The sequence below is a fragment of the Tachyglossus aculeatus genome, chromosome 7 (assembly GCF_015852505.1).
Source record: "Tachyglossus aculeatus isolate mTacAcu1 chromosome 7, mTacAcu1.pri, whole genome shotgun sequence".
In the NCBI taxonomy this organism is placed as follows: Eukaryota; Metazoa; Chordata; class Mammalia; order Monotremata; family Tachyglossidae; genus Tachyglossus; species Tachyglossus aculeatus.
The window spans coordinates 17,262,389-17,282,597 of record NC_052072.1 but is presented as its reverse complement, the minus strand read 5'-3'; the positions used below and the strand labels follow the sequence as shown (position 1 = coordinate 17,282,597).

Here is a 20,209-nt window from a genome sequence, read left to right as displayed (position 1 = left end):
TTGACCCAGTTCTCCGACACTGGCTGTGTTCTGACGGAGGGACGAACACAGTGCTGCAGTGTAGATATGGTTTAGGCTGTCACGCTCTTGCCGACCCCCAGAAGGGCAACAAGGACCATTTCCTTACCACTTGAATCTCTGCTGAACACATGACATGAGCAGGGACCCTCCCATCCCAAGGGGGGTAAAGGGTCAGGAGTGGGTGGGGGCAGGATGAAACGGCCACCTGACCCTCCCCATCCCAGGTCAACTTGGGGGAGCTCCCTGAATGGGGTAAACGCCTCTCTGGAGAGCGCCCGGCAGCTCCGAGGGAAAAGCCACCTGCGGAGCCAGAAGGCGGGGGAGCTCCCGATCTCTGCCATTCCGTGGCTTCGGCGGCCAGCCGGCGGATGTATTGCTCGTTCACTGACAGGAGGATGTTTTCCGGCTTGATGTCCGTATGGATGATACGACACTTGGTATGTAAATAATCCAGACCCTGCAGGACCTGAAGATGGAAGCGAAATAAAGTCATCAGTTGGAGGTCACTTGGCTGGACAGATGGGAACCGGGGAGCAATTACTTTGTGGACAATTGAATCGCGATGTAAAATCTGTTCCAGGTACGAAATTTTGGCAGTTTTCCTGAAAGCTTAAGACAAACAGAAAAGAGATGCTATTGAGGTCACAATTCCCCCAAAAGGCCTTCCCCAATTAAGCCCTCTTTTCCCTGATTCCCTCTCCCTTCTGCTTCTGTACTAAGCTCTTTGAAGAGTATGAATACAAAATAAATGGACATATTCCCTGCCCACAACGAGCTTGCAGTCTAGAGAGGGGGAGACAGACATTTGTACATTTGTACCATGTAGGCGCTTTGCATTCACCCCACCCTAGCACGATGGCGTAGTGGACAGACCAGTGGCCTGGGAGTAAGGAGGTCATGGGTTCTAATCCTGGCTCTTCCACTTGCCTGCTGTGTGACCTTGGGCAAGTCACTTCACTTCTCTGTGCCTCAATTACCTCATCTGTGAAATGGGGATTGAGACTGTGAGCCCCACATGGGACAGGGATTGTGTCCAACCCGATTTGCTTGTATCCACCCCAGCGTTTAGTACAGTGCCTGGCACATAGTAAGCACTTAGTTATTACTTACATACATACCAGTCATTTATTTATTTTAATGTGTTTCGCCCTCTAGACTTGTAAGCTTATTGTGGGGGTGGGGAATATGTCTACCAACTCTGTTGCACTGTACTCTCCCATGCTCTTAGTACAGTGCTCTGCACACAGTAAGGGCTCTATGAATACCACTGATTGAAAAACAGTGACAACTACCAGGCTAGGAAGATGAAGGACATTTTGCAAAGTTTACGAAACCCATTCTATTTGGGAAGTTTGAGACATGAGTCCCACCGTGGCTCGATCATCTTACTTTATGGGCAGGGGGTCTGAGTTCCAAATCCAACCTGAGATGTGGTCCTTTTTAGGGAGAATTCCTTTTTTCATGGCATTTCCCTGTCACAGCATCGGCTGAAGAGCCAAGAGATCTGCATGTTCTACCCATCTCCCATCTCCACCACTTCACCGAAAGCACTTTACCCTGTCTAAACCTTAACTTCCTCATCTGTCGGACACTATCACCTGTCCCTTGCTAAAGAAAAAAGAGACGTCTTGTGAAAAGGGATGCTACACAATAGGACCAGATTATGATTCCACTCAACCAGTAGGCTTCACCTGGACTCTATCGTTATTATAATGCATTGGTCCCTGCCTCCAGACAAGAGCACCTCAATCAATCAATCAATCAATCGTATTTATTGAGCGCTTACTATGTGCAGAGCACTGTACTAAGCGCTTGGGAAGTACAAATTGGCAACACATAGAGACAGTCCCTACCCAACAGTGGGCTCACAGTCTAAAAGGGGGAGACAGAGAACAGAACCAAACATACCAACAAAATTAAATAAATAGGATAGAAATGTACAAGTAAAATAAATAAATAAATAAATAGAGTAATAAATATGTACAACCATATATACATATATACAGGTGCTGTGGGGAAGGGAAGGAGGTAAGATGGGGGGATGGAGAGGGGGGCGAGGGGGAGAGGAAGGAAGGGGCTCAGTCTGGGAAGGCCTCCTGGAGGAGGTGAGCTCTCAGCAGGGCCTTGAAGGGAGGAAGAGAGCTAGCTTGGTGGAGGGGCAGAGGGAGGGCATTCCAGGCCCGGGGGATGACGTGGGCCGGAGGTCGACGGCGGGACAGGCGAGAACGAGGTACAGTGAGGAGATTAGCGGTGGACGAGCGGAGGATGCGGGCTGGGCAGTAGAAGGAGAGAAGGGAGGTGAGGTAGGAGGGGGCGAGGGGATGGAGAGCCTTGAAGCCCAGGGTGAGGAGTTTCTGCAACCCTTCAAGAATTATTATCAGGAAGACAGCTGTAAGTGAAGCAGGGGAGGAGAGGAAGAGGCTATCCATCATACTGTTAATAATAATTTAACATCCTAACACCGCATTATGAAGAGCTGCATAATCACACAAGGGTGAACCTCCAAGTTTTCAGAGATTGTGGCCAGAGGCCCCATCACGCTGCCACTCGACCATTCAAAAGCAGGAAATGGGCGCCTGGAAGGTTTGCAAAGTCAGATCTGCTTTCGTTCAACTGAACTTTAATATAAAACGAATATGGAATTAATCAGAAAGCATGGTTAAACAATACAACAAAACACATACCAATCCATCTGGTAAAACTTGGAGCCAAGCACTGATTGATTTTTATATTTTAAACATTGTTCTGTGTTGAATGGAAAATGTTCCCCTCAAGATCGTTGTTCAAATTTTGCCCATTTTTTTTTGTTTTGTTTCAGATAAACACATCCCCCCAGGGGCCAAGAGAGAATTTCAGACAGAGAATTGATTTTCAGAATTGTTTTACTTTCAGTACAATGTAAAAAATAGAGAGTTCTACTTCAGTGACAACAGACAATACCTGACAATATCGAAAAAACAAACCAACAAAGCATGAAAACTAGAACACATACCTGCTGGATGATTCTTTTGACACAGGGGAGGGGAAGCCCCTGGTAATTTGACTTGATGATCCACTTGAGAAGGTGATGGCCCAATACTTCAAACACCATACAAATGTCTGGAAACGCGTTAAGGATAAAATGGAGGACACACATAATAATAATAATAATAATAATGGTATTTGTTAAGCGCTATAAGCAAAGCACTATTCTAAGCGCTGGGGTGATACAAGGTGATCAGGCTGTCCCACGTGGGGCTCACAATCTTAATCCCCATTTTACAGATGAGGGAACTGAGACACAGAGGAGTTAAGTGACTCACCCAAAGTCACACAGCTGACAAGCGATGGAGTCGGGATTAGAACCCATGACCTCTGACTCCCAAGCCCGTGCTCCTTCCACTGAGCCACGCTGCTTCACATGGATACAATCTATCGGAATACATCTGGCTATTCTTGTAGCTCATGCCCCCAACACAGACACACTCACCATGGAAACACTGAAGGAGAGCACGCTTTCTCTCAAAAATAAAAGTTCTGGAACATGAGAAAACCAAATGCCTTCATTCCACAGGAGAATTATAGGTGTTAAAGTACATTTCTTTCTCAGGGAGGATGCTAGAAACTAGCCTTATAATTTCTCCGTCACACAACAGAGCCAACTTAAGTGTTGCTACGTGTTGTTCACCTAACATTCCCCTGGCTCAAAAGATTAAAAGAGTGAACCCATGAAGATTTAAGGATTCATGCTGCTTTTGACTTCTGGATTATCTAAGCATTTCATAAGTAGTTTTTAATTTCTGTGATAAAGGACTAGTTTACCTCTATTTACAAATGAGGAATAAATCCAGAAAAGATTTTGTTAGTATGTTTGGTTTTGTTCTCTGTCTCCCCCTTCTAGACTGTGAGCCCACTGTTGGGTAGGGACTGCCTCTATATGTTGCCAATTTGCACTTCCCAAGCGCTTAGTACAGTGCTCTGCACATAGTAAGCGCTCAATAAATACGACTGATGATGATGATGTGACCTGTGCATGACTGTAAAATCGTGTTACCAAAGCCTACTTAAATTTGGTATGACTTTCTAACTCGGAGGCCAGCTTTCTTTGCAGTGCCCTTTTCCTTAGCCAGTATAACCATGAATGCAGAAAAACGAAATTATCTTCTTAATACTAACCACGACGACTGTAAGCGCTTACTATGTGTCAAGCATAGTACCGAGTGTTGGAGTAGCTACCAGATAATCAGGTCGGACACAGTCCTTGTCCCATGTGGGGCTCACAGTCTAAGCAGGAGGGGGAACAGGGACTGATGATGAGGAAACTGAGGCACAGAGAAATTAAGTGACTTGCCCAAGGCCTCAAAACAAGCAAGTGATAGAACCAGGATAAGAACTAAGATCCCCTGACTCACAGGCCTGGGCTCTTTCAATTATGGTACACATACTTACTAAGATTTGTTTTCTACTGAAGCAGCGTGGCTCAGTGGAAAGAGCCCGGGCTTTGGAGTCAGAGGTCATGGGTTCAAATCCCAGCTCCGCCAACTGTCAGCTGTGTGACTTTGGGCAAGTCACTTAACTTCTGTGCCTCAGTTCCCTCATCTGTAAAATGGGGATTAAGACTCTGAGCCCCCAGTAGGACAACCTGATCACCTTGTAACCTCCCCAGTGCTTAGAACAGTGCTTTGCACATAGTAAGCACTTAATAAATGCCATCATTATTATTATTATTATTACTGAGTTATTTTCCTTCTCTTATAATAATAATAATAATAATGGCATTTGTTAAGTGCTTACTAAGTGCAAAGCACTGTTCTAAGCGCTGGGGAGGGGAAACAAGGTAACAAGGTTGTCCCATGTGGGGCTCACGGTCTTAATCCCCATTTTACAGATGAGGTAACTGAGGCTCAGAGAAGTTAAGTGACTTACCCAAGGCCACACAGCAGACGTGGCGGAGCCGGGATTCGAACCTATGATCTCTGACTCCAAAGCCTGTGCTCTTTCCACTGAACCACGCTGCTTCTCCTGCCCAGCTAAATCTAATCTATTAAGTTAGAAGAGATTTTCTTGAGCTTCATTTAGTTAAAAAGGAAGTGTGGCAAAGTCCAAGTTAAAAGTAAAAGGATTATAAACAATGATCATTCTCAGGAAAACTCCCATTTCCATAGGCCAAGACGGCGAATATCACAAAATGTTCTTCGACAGTTAGATGACGTGATTGGTCATTATTCTAGTGCCGTCCCGTGGTTCTCTTTGTGCGTGATCACATTACTCAGCTTGAAACAAGAAGAAAGGGCTATGTTTGATAAAACCCCAGCGTCTTTGATTCTTACCAACAGGTTTGAGATTTTCGGAAACCTTTCCTTTGCTCCTAGTGTCAGATACTGGCCACAAGATAGTAAATCATTAATCTGAATTCACGGCTTAAAAACAATTGATTCATTTTTTTCGAGATTGAAGATTTCATCTAGAACTAACAACGGAAGGTCCTTTTCTGATCATGTATGCTAACGTTTCTCCCCCACCCATGGATGTCAGCTTTTGCCAACTTGTACTTCCCAAGCGCTTAGTACAGTGCTCTGCACACAGTAAGCGCTCAATACGATTGATTGATTTTCTACATGAATGGGGCAGGCATTCCTGGGGGATCCGGGGGGGAAGAGTAGGAGTGTATGTGTTTGTACATATTTATTACTCTATTTATTTTACTTGTACATATCTATTCTATTTACTTTATTTTGTTAGTACGTTTGGTTTTGTTCTCTGTCTCCCCCTTTTAGACTGTGAGCCTACTGTTGGGTAGGGACTGTCTCTATATGTTGCCAACTTGTACTTCCCAAGCGCTTAGTACAGTGCTCTGCACACAGTAAGCGCTCAATAAATACGATTGATTGATTTTCTATATGAATGGGGCAGGGATTCTTGGGGGATCCGGGGGGAAGAGTAGGAGTGTATATGTTTGTACGTATTTATTACTCTATTTATTTATTTATTTTACTTGTACATATCTATTCTATTTATTTTATTTTGTTAGTATGTTTGGTTTTGTTCTCTGTCTCCCCCTTTTAGACTGTGAGCCCACTGTTGGGTAGGGACTGTCTCTATATGTTGCCAACTTGCACTTCCCAAGCGCTTAGTGCAGTGCTTTGCACACAGTAAGCGCTCAATAAATACGATTGATTGATTGATTGAGTGTACGGAGGGTTGTTCATTATGGGCAGGGAATTTGTCTACCAACTGTGCTGTTTCGTACTTGCCCGATCACTTAGAACAGTGCTCTGCACACAGTAAGCGCTCAATAAATACCACTGATTGACTGATTGAAATAGGCTTCAAGAAACCAGCAGGCCTGACAGCCATTCTGGGTCTTTTCAGCCCTGATTGGAAACACTCAGGCCTCTTCAGAGCCCTGAGATGAGCAGAGCCAGGGGTCCAGTTCAAACAGAACTGGAAGCCACCACCTCTGTGCAGTGAGGATTTATGCCCCAAGCCCCTATTTTATCCCTTAATTGATGTTTATTAAAGCATTCATTTAGCTTGATTAGTCCCAGAGAAGGAGAGAAGAAAAACCATCATCACCCTGGAGAACATTTGTAGCTCAGAGGTCATAAAGCACATAAGAAGGCAACCCTTGGTTTTGCTCATCCTATTACCATTATTATTGTTGTTATTGTTATTAATAATTAATAATAATTAATAATGCCTATGTTATTATTATTTATTTCCTAATGATTATTAGGGAAGCAGCGTGGCTCAGTGGAAAGAGCCTGGGCTTTGGAGTCCAGAGGTCATGGGTTCAAACCCCAGCTCCGCCACTTGTCAGCTGTGTGACTTTGGGCAAGTCACTTAACTTCTCTGTGTCTCAGTTACCTCACCTGTAAACTGGGGATTAAGACTGTGAGCCCCTCGTGGGACAACCTGTTCACCTTGTAACCTCCCCAGCACTTAGAACATTGCTTTGCACATAGTAAGTGCTTACTTCTAGACTGTGACCCCCACCCCCCTCTTCTAGACTGTGAGCCCACTGTTGGGGAGGGACCGTCTCTATATGTTGCCAGCTTGTACTTCCCAATCGCTTAATACAGTGTTCTGCACACAGTAAGTGCTCAATAAATACGACTGACTGAATGAATGAATAAATGCTATTATTATTATTATTATGGTATTTAAGTGCTTACTGTGTGCCAGGCACTGTATTAAGCACTGGGATAGGTAAAGAAATAATCGGGTTGGACATGGTCTCAGTCCCACGTAGAGCTCACTTTCTTAATTCCCATTTTACGGATGAAGTAACTGAGGCACAGAGAAGTGAAGTGACTTGCCCCAAGTCACACAGCAGACAAGTGGTGGAGCCGGGACTAGAAACCGGTCCTTTGACTCCAAAGCCGGGGCTCTTCCCACTAGGCCGTGCTGCTTCTCAAGCCCGTTAAGGCCAGCACCAACCTGAAGAGCGTCCTGCTGGCAGCTTAAAGGCCAACGAAGGAAAGTGGGTTGATTCCAGTTTGCCTTTACAATATGAATGCGGCGTAATACTACTCCCTTCCCACCGGACTATTTACCGCAAAATAAACCTCCACGCTGAAGCGTTTCTAATCTTACAGTTGTCTCTCAAAAGGATACGGGTCCCGTTCACTCCTGAGATTTTGAAGTCATCTAACAGCTGAACCACCATCTCTCTGTTGGGATCATTGGGATCAGTGTTGCGGACCTACGAGGAGAAGAGACAATATCTGGTCAAGAAGGGCTGTTCGATTGACGGTATTATTTGAGCACTTAACACTGTCCTAACAGCTTGACTTGGCTCTCCTCAACTCCTCAAAGTCCTTTTGCTCCCCACTTCCACCCTCACTGTCTCCCCATTCATCTGTATATATGTATAAATGTTTGTACGTATTTATTAATTTTACTTGTACATATTTATTCTATTTATTTTGTTAATATGTTTTGGTGTCTGTCTCCCCCTTCTAGACAGTGAGCCCACTGTTGGGTAGGGACCGTCTCTATATGTTGCCAACTTGTACTTCCCAAGCGCTTAGTACAGCGCTCTGCACACAGTAAGCGCTCAATAAATATGACTGAATGATGAATGAATGAATCTTAAAATCTAACCCCGATACTTCTGCCATGGACCCCAACCTCTCCCCGCAAAATGTGTGTTCATACCTCTCTGGCTCCCTCCCCCCTGCTTTCAAACTAGCTCTAGTCTCCCTCAAATCTCCAAAAATCTTTTCTTGGTCCCCCACTCCCTCTAGGTACTGCTTTTTCTCTCTGCTTCTGTCCTCATCCAAACTCCCTGAATGGGCCGTGTCCAACTGCTGCTTTCCTGAACCCTTGTAATCCTGATTTCCCTCCACTCAGCCCTGGCTCCCAAGCGTCTCCAATGGTTTTATTCTTACAAGACTCGATTTCTCCTTGACCTCTCCCTCGGCCGCCTCTGACAACAAAAGACATTCTCTTCCTACCTCTCTGCATATTCATTTGGTTTCATTTGCTGGCTCTTCTTCCTCCTTTCGCTCTTCAACAGTGGGGGTCCTGGGAGGCTCTCTTCAAGGTCCTCCACTTTTCTCACCGTACACTCCTCCTGTCTCAGACCTCATCTACTCAGCCACCGGCTTTATGTGCCAAGCCTTGTACTGAGCGCTGGAGTAGATACGAGACCACTGGGTCAGACACGGTCCCTGTCCCATATGGGGACTCACGGTCTCAATGGGAGGGAGAACGGTGATTTCAGTCCCATTTTACAGCAGAAGAAACGGAAACGCCACTCACCAGGCTTCAGCTACCACCATTATGGAGACGGCTCCCAAATCGCTCCAAATATGGCAAAAACAGAATTCCTCATTTTACCTCTGAGCTTACCCCTCCTTCTAGTTTTCTGTCATGGTCAAAACCGCCACTATCATCCTCCCTCCAGAAGCTCAAAACCTTAAATTTTTTTTTGTTTTTTTTTTTAAATCTCCTGTCTGCCTTTCGCTTCTCTCAGTCAATCCTGCCAGTTCTTTCTCTATAGTATTTTCCAGATCTTCCCCCTCCTCTGCACTCTTACAGTCTCCACTTTGGCTGAAGCCTCAGTCAGTTTCTGACTGGATTAGTGTGGCCTCTTACTGGTCTCCCTGGCTCTGGCTTCCCCCCACTTCAGTCTACCTATGCATTATCTATTTTTATTAATGTCTGCCTCCCTCTCTAGACTGCAGACAGGGAAAGTGCCTGCCAATACTGTTGAACTGTACTCTCCCGAGCACTTAATACAGTGTTCTGCACACAGTAAGTGCTCAATAAATACCCCCGACGATGACGATAGATGCCTAAGTCAATTTGGTAAAATGTCGGGCAGAATACATCACTTTCCTCAAAATGCCCATTTTTCTCTGGGTCAGACAAAAGCTCCTAACCACTCAATTTAAAGCTCTCCACCTGGTTTCTCCTTCCTACAAAGGCTACCTACATAGCTACTTTTTTTCTTTCACCACACCCAAGTTTGACCTCTTTGCTCCTTCCTAACTTACCTTCTAACCATATTTCACTCAATGCTCTCATTTCTGATTTAACAGACTGTGTCTGCCCCTCTAAACTCTAAGCTCCTTGTAAGCAGGGAACTTGTCTACCAACTCTGGTGTACTGTGCTCTTCCAAGCACTTAGTACAGTGCTCTGCTCACACGGTACATGTTCAATAAATACTACTAATTAATTATTTGCTCATGCCTGTCCCCCTGCACACCCACCCCTCCCTCCCTACAAAGGCTCTGGTCTCCAGGAGACATATTACCTGGCAGATACACATTAATTTTCACATCCCAGTCACCCTTATCACTCGTGTGTGGATCTGTTCATTGCATTTAATGACCTACTTTTGTTTCACCCGCCTCATCACATGCAGTAGATCCACTAGGAACAGAAGTAAGAGCAAAGATGCAGTGCTAGCAGGTTTTTAATTTGCATCTGCCTGCCTCTTCCCTTAAACTGAGGGCAAGAACCACGCTTTTATCTCCAGTGCACGTTGCCAAGCACCGAGTCCAATGTTCTGTGCAGAAGGTGCTTGATAAAAATGGCTGCTGCTGCTGATAAGAAATTAAAAGACCAAAACCTCGGTCTTAACCCGCAAATGAGAAGATGGCCTAAAGTGCTTCTCTCATCAGAAATGATGGCGAAGGCTAAGGTGATGTGACCTGGAGAAAGTGTACGGTGGGGGTTATTAAGCAAAATGATATGCCGGTTGCTGGGAAAGAACGCTTATTTACTCACCCTGAACTTCCTTTTGCCACAGCAATGATAATAATAATAATGATGGCATTTACTAAGCGCTTACTGTGTGCAAAGCACTGTTCTAAGCGCTGGGGAGGTTACAAGGTGATCAGGTTGTCCCACGGGGGGCTCACAGTCTTAATTCCCATTTTACAGATGAGGGAACCGAGGGCCAGAGAAGTTAAGTGTCTTGCCCAAAGTCACAGAGCTGACAATTGGCAGTGCCGGGATTTGAACCCACGACCTCTGACTCCAAAGCCCATGCTCTTTCCACTGAGCCACGCTGCTTCCCAACCAAGTAGCACTTTGGCTGAAGTATTACTATAATAGACCTCCCCTCCTACACTCCCCAGTGGACATGAACCTTGCTATTATGAATCAAAACAGGAAGCCAATGAAGTCTACCACATTTCTTTTTTGCTTTGCCCACTGGACAAGCTGGCACCGTTGCCTTGGGCCCCCCTCAAATTGCATACGGTTTTAAGGGATAAAAATAGACAGAACTACAGGAAAAAAAAAGAAAAAAATCTTACTGCCTGACCCAATACTTACCGATTTCAGCAACCTAATTTCATCCAGAGCTGTTTCAGTGTAATGCTCGGCACTTTTCACTACTTTCATCGCCACAAACTTCTTCCCCCTAGGTATGGAGGAGAACAGCGATTAATACGAAGTACATAGAAAAAGACCCATGACAATGCAGGGATATGTAGAAAGGAGAAAAGTATGAAACTGCACTAAAGAATCACAATGCATCACTTGGTCAGTACGATACATTGGGCAGTGCTGAAGCCTAGAGGAATGAACACTAGCTGACCACAGGAGACAAAGATTATAATGGTGACTTGGCTACTAATTATTTGTGCTTCTTTTGAAGAATCATTTCAGTTTCCTGTGTCAATCAATCAACAGAATTGATTGAGCCCTTACTGGGTGTAGAAAACCACATTAAACACTTGCAATATAACAGAGTTGGTAGGCTCATTCCCAGCCCAGAGCCAGGTTACAGTCTAGAGAGGAGCTTAGAGTGTGGTCTCAATTTCCTCATCTCTAAAGGGAGGGCATCAATCACTTATTCCTTATTAACACATGAAGGTATTGTGAAGATAAAATAAAATGCAGTGAGGATAAAATTCTTTGGAAGAATCACCTAGGTTTTCTGTGTCAAACAATGGAATTGACTAAGTGCTCACTGTGTGCTGAACACTGTACTAAGCATTTGACCATGGATAATATTACAGAGTTGGGCTCACTCCCTGCCCACAACGACTTTACAGTCTAGACGGCAGCTTAAAGTGTAGTCTCAATTTCCTCATCTCTAAAGGGAGGGCATCAATAACTTATTCCTTATTAACACATGAAGGAATTGTGAAGATAAAATAAAATGTTGTGAGGATAAAATTCTTTGGAAGAATCACCTAGGTTTTCTGTGTCAAACAATGGAATTGACTAAGCGCTCACTGTGTGCTGAACACTGTACTAAGCATTTGACCATGGACAATATTACAGAGTTGGGCACATTCCCTGCCCACAACGACTTTACAGTCTAGACGGCAGCTTAAAGTGTAAAGTCTCAATTTCCTCATCTCTAAAGGGAGGGCATCAATCACTTATTCCTTATTAACACATGAAGGTATTGTGAAGATAAAATAAAATGTTGTGAGGATAAAATTCTTTGGAAGAATCACCTAGGTTTTCTGTGTCAAACAATGGAATTGACTAAGCACTCACTGTGTGCTGAACACTGTACTAAGCATTTGACCATGGATAATATTACAGAGTTGGGACTCACTCCCTGCCCACAACGACTTTACAGTCTAGATGGGAGCTTAAAGTGTACAGTCTCAATTTCCTCATCTCTAAAGGGAGGACATCAATCACTTATTCCTTATTAACACATGAAGGCATTGTGAAGATAAAATAAAATGCTGTGAGGATAAAATTCTTTGGAAGAATCACCTAGGTTTTCTGTGTCAAACAATGGAATGGACTAAGCGCTCACTGTGTGCTGAACACTGTACTAAGCATTTGACCATGGACAATACTACAGAGTTGGGACTCATTCCCTGCCCACAACGACTTTACAGTCTAGATGGGAGCTTAAAGTGTACAGTCTCAATTTCCTCATCTCTAAAGGGAGGACATCAATCACTTATTCCTTATTAACACATGAAGGTATTGTGAAGATAAAATAAAATGCTGTGAGGATAAAATTCTTTGGAAGAATCACCTAGGTTTTCTGTGTCAAACAATGGAATTGACTAAGCGCTCACTGTGTGCTGAACACTGTACTAAGCATTTGACCATTGATAATATTACAGAGTTGGGACTCACTCCCTGCCCACAACGACTTTACAGTCTAGATGGCAGCTTAAAGTGTACAGTCTCAATTTCCTCATCTCTAATGGGAAGGCGTCAATCACTTAGTCCTCATTAGCACACAAGGAAGTTGTGAAGATAAAATAAGATGTGTGGAGATACTGAGTCCCTACAAAGAAAGGCTCTTTTTAAAGCCAAAATATTTTTCATCTGTATGCTGAAGTCCCCACTCTGCAGGTTTCCCTACTGTCTTCCTGAGTTAAGATTCCCAAATGAAATATGGGGCATAAGATCATCATCATCATCATCAATCGTATTTATTGAGCGCTTACTGTGTGCAGAGCACTTGGGAAGTACAAGTTGGCAACATATAAGATCATGGCTGAATTACCCATGAAAGCAACCCAAGTGCTGCATCTGAATATGCAGAATGGTGACAATTAGCTGTACAACGGACGAAGCAGTGTGGCCTAGTCGACAGAGCACGGGCTTGGGAGTCAGAAGGACCTGGGTTCTAATCTCGACTCTGCCACGTGTCTGCTGTGTGACCCTGGGTGAATCACTTAACTTCTCTGTGCCTCAGTTACCGCACCTGGAAAATGGGGATTAAGACTGTAAGCCCCAGGTGGGACAGGGACTGTGTCCAACCCACTTTGCTTGTATCCACCCCAGTGCTTAGTACAAAGTCTGGTACATAGTAAGTGCTTAACAAAGACCACAACTGTTATTATTTGTCTTCTCCAAAGCACGGCATTGCATTGCTCCATTTTAGTGCCTTTCTTCTCCTCTAAACTCCCTTTTACGAGAATCTGTACTGGAAACTGTTCACATGTAGGGTTGGCCGTTTATGTTCTAATTTTTTGTAACTGCTGCAGTTGAGTCCAACAGTTGGGAAAAATAAATAATTAACTACCTCCCAAAGAGGGCTAAAGAGGTTTCTAGTTGTAAACTGAATAATTGACCAATCGTGTTCATTTACTGATGACAGCAACTATACTTTGGCTCTCCTGTTACCAGGAAAAACAAAAGTTGAACATTCCTAGTGGAAAGCCAGAATTACACAGAGGAGATATTTAAATAGAGCTGTATATTCTTTAAATATTTCTAGACTGTGAGCCCACTGCTGGGTAGGGACTGTCTCCATTATGTTGCCAACTTGTACTTCCCAAGCGCTTAGTACAGTGCTCTGCACACAGTAAGCGCTCAATAAATACGATTGATTGATTGATTTAAACTCGAGGGAGAGAAGTAGCATGACTAAGTGGATAGAGCCAGGCCTGGGGGTCAGAAAGACCCGAGTTCTAATCCTGGCTCCGCCACTTGTATGCTGTGACCTTGGGTAAGTCAGTTCACTTCTCTGGACCTCAGTTACCTCATCTGTAAAATGGGGATAAAGACTGTGAGCCCCAGATGGGACAATCTAATTAGCTTCTATCTACCCCAGAGCTCAGAACAGTGACTGGCACTTAGTAAGCGCTTAACAGAAACCATAAAAAAAGAGAATATTTAGAATACTCTGAGAATCAATTAGAAGCCTCTCAAAATTACAGCACCTGACTAGATTGTAAATTTGCTGTGGGCTGCGAACATTTCTACCAACTCTGCTTATATTGTACAGTACAGTACAGAGCTCTGCACACAATAAGCACTCAACAATTACCAGTGATTGATGGATTGATAAGTACAATCATCCCGGATAATTCTTGATTTGATCATCTTCCCACTTCTGTCCTCTCCAGATTAGGTACAACAAAAGATCTTGGAAAGCTTTTTGGAGACCACTGTAACTCACTCAATAACAGTACCCCACCATGTATTATTAAAATCAAACTCACTGTCCACCCTGGGCAATTTAAAATTGGGTTTAGTTTTCATCACAGTTTTAACACTGAAATCTATTCAATCTTATTTATGGAGCGCTTACTGTGTACGGAGACTGTTCCAAGCACTTGGGAGAGTATAATATACTTCAGTCATTCAATCGCACTTATTAAGCTCTTACTGTGTACAAAGCACTGTACTAAGCGCTTGGGAAAGTGCAATACAACAATAAACAGTGACATTCCCTGCCCACAACCAACTCACAGTCTAGACAACAAGCTGAGTTGGTAGACATATTCCCTGCCCACAAGGAGTTTTCAGTCTAGTAATTAGCTTTCCCTAGTTCCTCTTCCTTCTATCCCATGTACGCCCCATCTTACCTCCTTCCCTTCCCCACAGCACCTGTTTATATGTATATATGTTTGTACATGTTTATTACTCTAGTTATTTACTTATTTATTTTACTTGTACATATCTATTCTATTTCTTTTATTTTGTTAGTATGTTTGGTTTTGTTCTCTGTCTCCCCCTTTCAGACTGTGAGCCCACTGTTGGGTAGGGACTGTCTCTATATGTTGCCAACTTGTACTTCCCAAGCGCTTAGTACAGTGCTCTGCGCACAGTAAGCGCTCAATAAATACGATTGATTGATTAATGTACAACTTTTAAGAAAGTCCCGTACCTATGATTCTAAAACTCCAATTAGATCAGTTTACATAGGACTCGCATCACCGTGGTTAACAGTACTGTAGCTTCAAGAGCTCAAAACAACAGATGTGGAGAATGATAACTAGAACTTTGCCCAAAATGCCATTGGATACACTAATAATAAAAATAATGACAATAATAATGATTGCATTTGCTAAGTGCTTAATCCCCTAGAGATCGCACCTGGAGCGTTTCCAAAACTCTACCAGTCTCGGCTACGGGAGGGAGAGTCAAGCAGATGCCCACCCATTCCATTCCTGGCTTGGGCAGTGGCTAGTGAGTGGAAAGCAATCTGCTACACGTCAAAACTCCCCCGTGCTGGGCAGCAGCATCACGGGAGAGAATCAGGGGCAGAGACTTGGGTTTAATCAATCAATCAATCGTATTTATTGAGCGCTTACTGTGTGCAGAGCACTGTACTAAGCACTTGGGAAGTCCAAGTTGGCAACATATAGAGACAGTCCCTACCCAACAGCGGGCTCACAGTCTAAAAGGGGGAGACAGAGAACAAAACCAAACATACTAACAAAATAAAATAGAATAGATATGTACAAGTAAAATAAATAGAGTAATAAATATTACAAACATATATACATATATACAGGTGCCGTGGGGAAGGGAAGGAGGTAAGATGAAGGGGATGGAGAGGGAAGGCGGCAATGGTAAACCACTTCTGGATTTTTACCAAGAAAACTCTATGGAAACACTCCCAGAATGACTGCAGATGAAGGAGGGGCGTTCTGGGAGATATGACCATGGAGTTGCTATGGTTCGGAAATGACTGGACAGCACAAGACAAGTGCTTACTGAGTGACAAACATTGCACGAAGCACTGGGGTAGATACAAGATAATCAAATCACAGTCCCTGTCCCACACAGGGCTTATAAACTTCTTATTTATCTATATTAAATGAGTCTCCCCTTCCAGACTGTACGCTTGCTATGGGCAGGGACTGCATCTGCTAATTATGTTGTATTGTATTCTCCCAAACGCTTAGCACAGTGCTCTGCACACAGCACTCAGTAAATACCATTGACTGATAGAATGATAGTGGGGAGGGAGAACTGCTACTTAATCCCAATTTTACAGATGAGGAAACTGAGGCACAGAGAAGTTAAGTGACCTGCCCAAGGCAAGTAAGTGGCAGGGCCAGGTTTACAACCCTGGTCCTCTCATTCCAAGGCTCATGCTCTTTCCACTATGCCACACTGCTTCTCTTATTAGCCATGGCATAACCAACGCTGTCACCATGACTAGCGTGATATGTTGAACACAAGGCCTGAAACTTTAAAAGAGACTAAAGAATCGACAGAATTCACAGAGCTTGCAATGTACTGTTTGGGAGAGTACAGCAGAATTAGCAGGTACGTTCCCTGCTCCTAATGAGCTTATACTCTAGAAGGGGAGACATCCATTAATATGAATAAATAATTCATAATACATAATTTAAAGATATATCCATAGGTGCTACGCAACTGGGGGTGGGGCAATATCAAATTCTAACATTTCTCTAGACCGAAAACAGCCAAAACCGACTCCCTGGCTTAGGACTCAAACTTACTGTATGTCCCAAGACAACCATACTGTTGAAAAGTGTCCCCAGCCCAGCTTCCGGATCACATGATATCTCCCGTTAAACAGATCCCCAATTTTCACAAGATGGTAACCTCCTGGAAGAAAAATAAAAATAAAAACAAAAAAACACACACACACACAAACAAACAAAAAGGTTAAAAAACGTCATTCCACCTTCCTAGGCCATGAAATACAACCAGGTGGAGACAAGGACAAGGTATTCATTTCTTCCTCAACCTCGGCAGGAAAGGGAGGTTTAAAGTAAAGGTGGCACACACGCTCACTCTCTCTCTAGCCTTTTTAACAATATAAGCTACTTTGGGTTGATAATAGTTACAATGGCCATTATGTGCTTCCTATGTGTCAAGCACTGTGCTAAGCACTGGAGTTGATATAGCGCAAACTGATCAGATACAGTCTGCCCCACACATCTAAGGTGGTATGTGGCCATTTTCTTAAAATTATGTTTTTGGCTTCAACTTACCTCACTGGAAGAGAAAAGTCCTGCCTGGCAACCACAGGGCCACACTAGGGTAGACTGCTAAAAAAATCTTGGCCAACCAAATTACTGCTTTCAAGAGACCCGGGCGTCAAGGAAACATCAGGTACTTTTCCAGGCTGAGTAACGCAAGCCTGAATTCACCTTTCGATATATTAAAATCCTCAGGAGGAAGGCCGCGTTGGGACGCTAATCCCTGAAGGTGCCCAAAAAGTTTCTTGAGGAAAAAGGTGGCACAGAACGGCTACCTCCCTCATCTCACTCCACATCTCTGGTTTTCATTATTCCTATATTTCATATACCTGTATATATGTATATATGTTTGTACATATTTATTACTCTATTTATTTATTTATTTTACTTGTACATATCTATTCTGTTTATTTTATTTTGTTAGTATGTTTGGTTTTGTTCTCTGTCTCCCCCTTTTAGACTGTGAGCCCACTGTTGGGTAGGGACTGTCTCTGTATGTTGCCAATTTGTACTTCCCAAGCGCTTAGTACAGTGCTCTGCACACAGTAAGCGCTCAATAAATACGATTGATGATGATGATGATTATTCATTCATTCATTCAATCATATTTATTGAGCGTTTACTGTGTGCAGAGCACTGTACTGAGCGCTTACAACAGCAGCCAAAAGAATTTGTTTTCAGAATTCAGAGACTTAACACTACCGGGAAAGGGTAGACCAGCTAGAATGGGCTGCAGCATGGTGCAGTGGATAGACTATGGGCCTTGGTCAGAAGGTTGTGGGCTCTAATCTGAATCTACCACTTGTCTGCTGTATGGCCTTGGGCAAGTCACTTCAACATCCAGTTACCTCAGCTCCTCTTCCCGAAGCCATTAATTAAGACAGAAGATTGTACCCATCATACAGAGCGCTTGAGTCTATTAAATGCACAACAGCGAGGGCAAAGAGAAACTATTCAACGCAGGATCTCGTAGAATCAGAGGAGGCTAAAACTAAAGGAAAGGCAACGAGGTCTTCATGGGACCACCTGGGAAACAGTATCCTTTAAGGACATGCAGTACTTTCGCTCTTAGAGAGGTAAAGGCAGACAGGCGCAGGACATCGGCCAAACTTACTGTCCCAAGGCCGACTAAATATTTAACAGCAGGAAACGGGAGGCAAACAAGTAGGTGCCGCAATCTCAACCCTTCCTTTCTTCGCGGGTCTCACCTTTGCAGTAATCATTCGGGTCTTCCTGTTCGTCATCATCCGACCCCAGAATCTCTTCCTCTTGTTCGGGGTGATCATTCTCTGAGTGGGGGGCGGGGCCTCGGTGCTGAGTCTCGGGTCTAAGGAAGAGCACACGTGAGTTCCCATTCACTCCACTGAGGGACGCAGATTAAATCAATCAATCAACAGTAAAGCAGCGTGGCTTTGGAGTCAGAGGTCATGGGTTCAAATCCCGGATCTGCCAATTGTCAGCTGTGTACCTCTGGGCAAGTCACTTCACTTCTCTGGGCCTCAGTTACCTCATCTGTAAAACGGGGATTAAGACTGTGAGCCCCCGTGGGACAACCTGATCACCTTGTAACCTCCCCAGAGCTTAGAACAGTGCTTTGCACACAGTAAGTGCTTAATAAATGCCATCATTATTATTAGTAGTAGTATTTATTGAGCACGGAGTGTGGTGGTATGTATTAGGCACTTACTATGTGCCAGGCGCTGTACTAAGCCCTGGGGTAGATTCAAGGTAATTGGCTTGGACCCAGTTCCTGCCCCACATAAAGCTCACGGTCTGATTCCCCATTTTACAGATGAGGGAACTGAGGCTCAGTGATGAGAGGTGACTTGTCCAAGTTCACAGAGCAAACACCGTACAGAACACTTGGGAGAGTATGATGTAAAAGAGTTGGTAGAGACGCTCCCTGCCCATGATGAGCTTACAGTCTAGGACAGTTTAGATTATTCTTAGAATGAAGAAAGCCTCTTTTCCATTTTAGTTTTTCCCCTCAGGACACCTTCAAGTAGACAGTACAGGTAGCAAAATGTATCATTAGCCTGGTAAAACTCATTTTTGGCACTATTTCTCCTGGACAGGCATAACCCCAAATCAATCGACTTCATCCTCAACTGCCTGGGTTGAATCTGAATGGACATCACCCTTGGAGAAGTCAACTTCTTAGTGCAGCCCCAAAGTAGCCCAGAACTTTCAGTGCTTTGACTGTAACTGGATAATTTACTTTCCCCACAGCACTTTTGCACACATTCATATTTTACTTATATTAATGTGTCTCCCCTTCTAGTCTGTAAACTCTTTGTGGTCATCAGGAAACGTGTGGACTGGCTGTTATACTGTACGCTCCCAAGCGCTTAGTATAGTGTCCTGTCCACAGTCAGCGCTCATTAAATACGATCGATTGGTTGATGAAGTCCATGAGCTAATTCAGGTTTTCATTTCTTAAGGCAGAGGTCAGACTTGGCCGGGGACTTGGATAAAGATGATGAAAATTGGGTGTGGGGTTTCTGGATTACAGACCCTCTGCCCCAAATCAATCATCCCTCTGCTGTTGTAAAGACGGGCTAAAGATTCCCAATTTTAAAAATGGCAAAGGACATCACTCATCATTTAATCCCTTATTCCACTTGGAATTTCAAATTCAGTGTTATTCTTTGGAATCTTATAGACTTACATAGCAGGTATTTAGTCAAACTAAGAATTTCAAAGTCCCTTTATAAAGAACGATAACCTGTTTTTAACATTCCTACTGCTTAAATTTGGTTTCATTTAAGGTGTCATTTGGTGGGTCAACGATCTATCAGAGCTGGAAGGAACTAAGTAGAAACCTATCCAGTTGGGTTTTTTTGATAAAAACAAATATTTGGTTTCCTGAAACGCCAATGGGAGAAACATTTTTCTGTTAAAAAGAAACTTCATTTCCCATTTCCTCTGAGTCTCTAGGCCCCATGGAAAAATTAATTATTTACCCCTTCAAAAATAAGTAATAGAACAGCCATCGAAAGCTGTGATCTTATGGCCACCAATGTTTTCGGAGAAAATGACACAGTTCTTGATTTCCAAAGTGCAACACAGATTT

General features: G+C 43.6%; 1 protein-coding gene and 1 non-coding gene across 6 annotated transcripts in view; one reads left to right on the top strand and one right to left on the bottom strand.

Annotated features, from left to right (window-relative positions):
• The window catches only part of SRPK1 (SRSF protein kinase 1), a 79,101-nt gene that overhangs the window by 24,079 nt on the left and 34,813 nt on the right, over nucleotides 1–20,209 (bottom strand). For all 5 annotated transcript variants that reach the window (XM_038748737.1, XM_038748739.1, XM_038748738.1 and 2 more), the window contains exons 3-8: nucleotides 18,345–18,463; nucleotides 16,651–16,759; nucleotides 10,793–10,880; nucleotides 7,618–7,705; nucleotides 3,014–3,120; nucleotides 322–487 (exon numbers count right to left, since the gene is read on the bottom strand). In XM_038748737.1, coding sequence (XP_038604665.1) covers nucleotides 322–487; nucleotides 3,014–3,120; nucleotides 7,618–7,705; nucleotides 10,793–10,880; nucleotides 16,651–16,759; nucleotides 18,345–18,463 — 677 coding nt within the window. The remainder of the gene's footprint in view (nucleotides 1–321; nucleotides 488–3,013; nucleotides 3,121–7,617; nucleotides 7,706–10,792; nucleotides 10,881–16,650; nucleotides 16,760–18,344; nucleotides 18,464–20,209) is intronic.
• On the top strand, nucleotides 15,254–15,391 carry LOC119931060. The gene has a single exon (XR_005451927.1). It is a non-coding gene; the product is annotated as a small nucleolar RNA SNORA7 (small nucleolar RNA).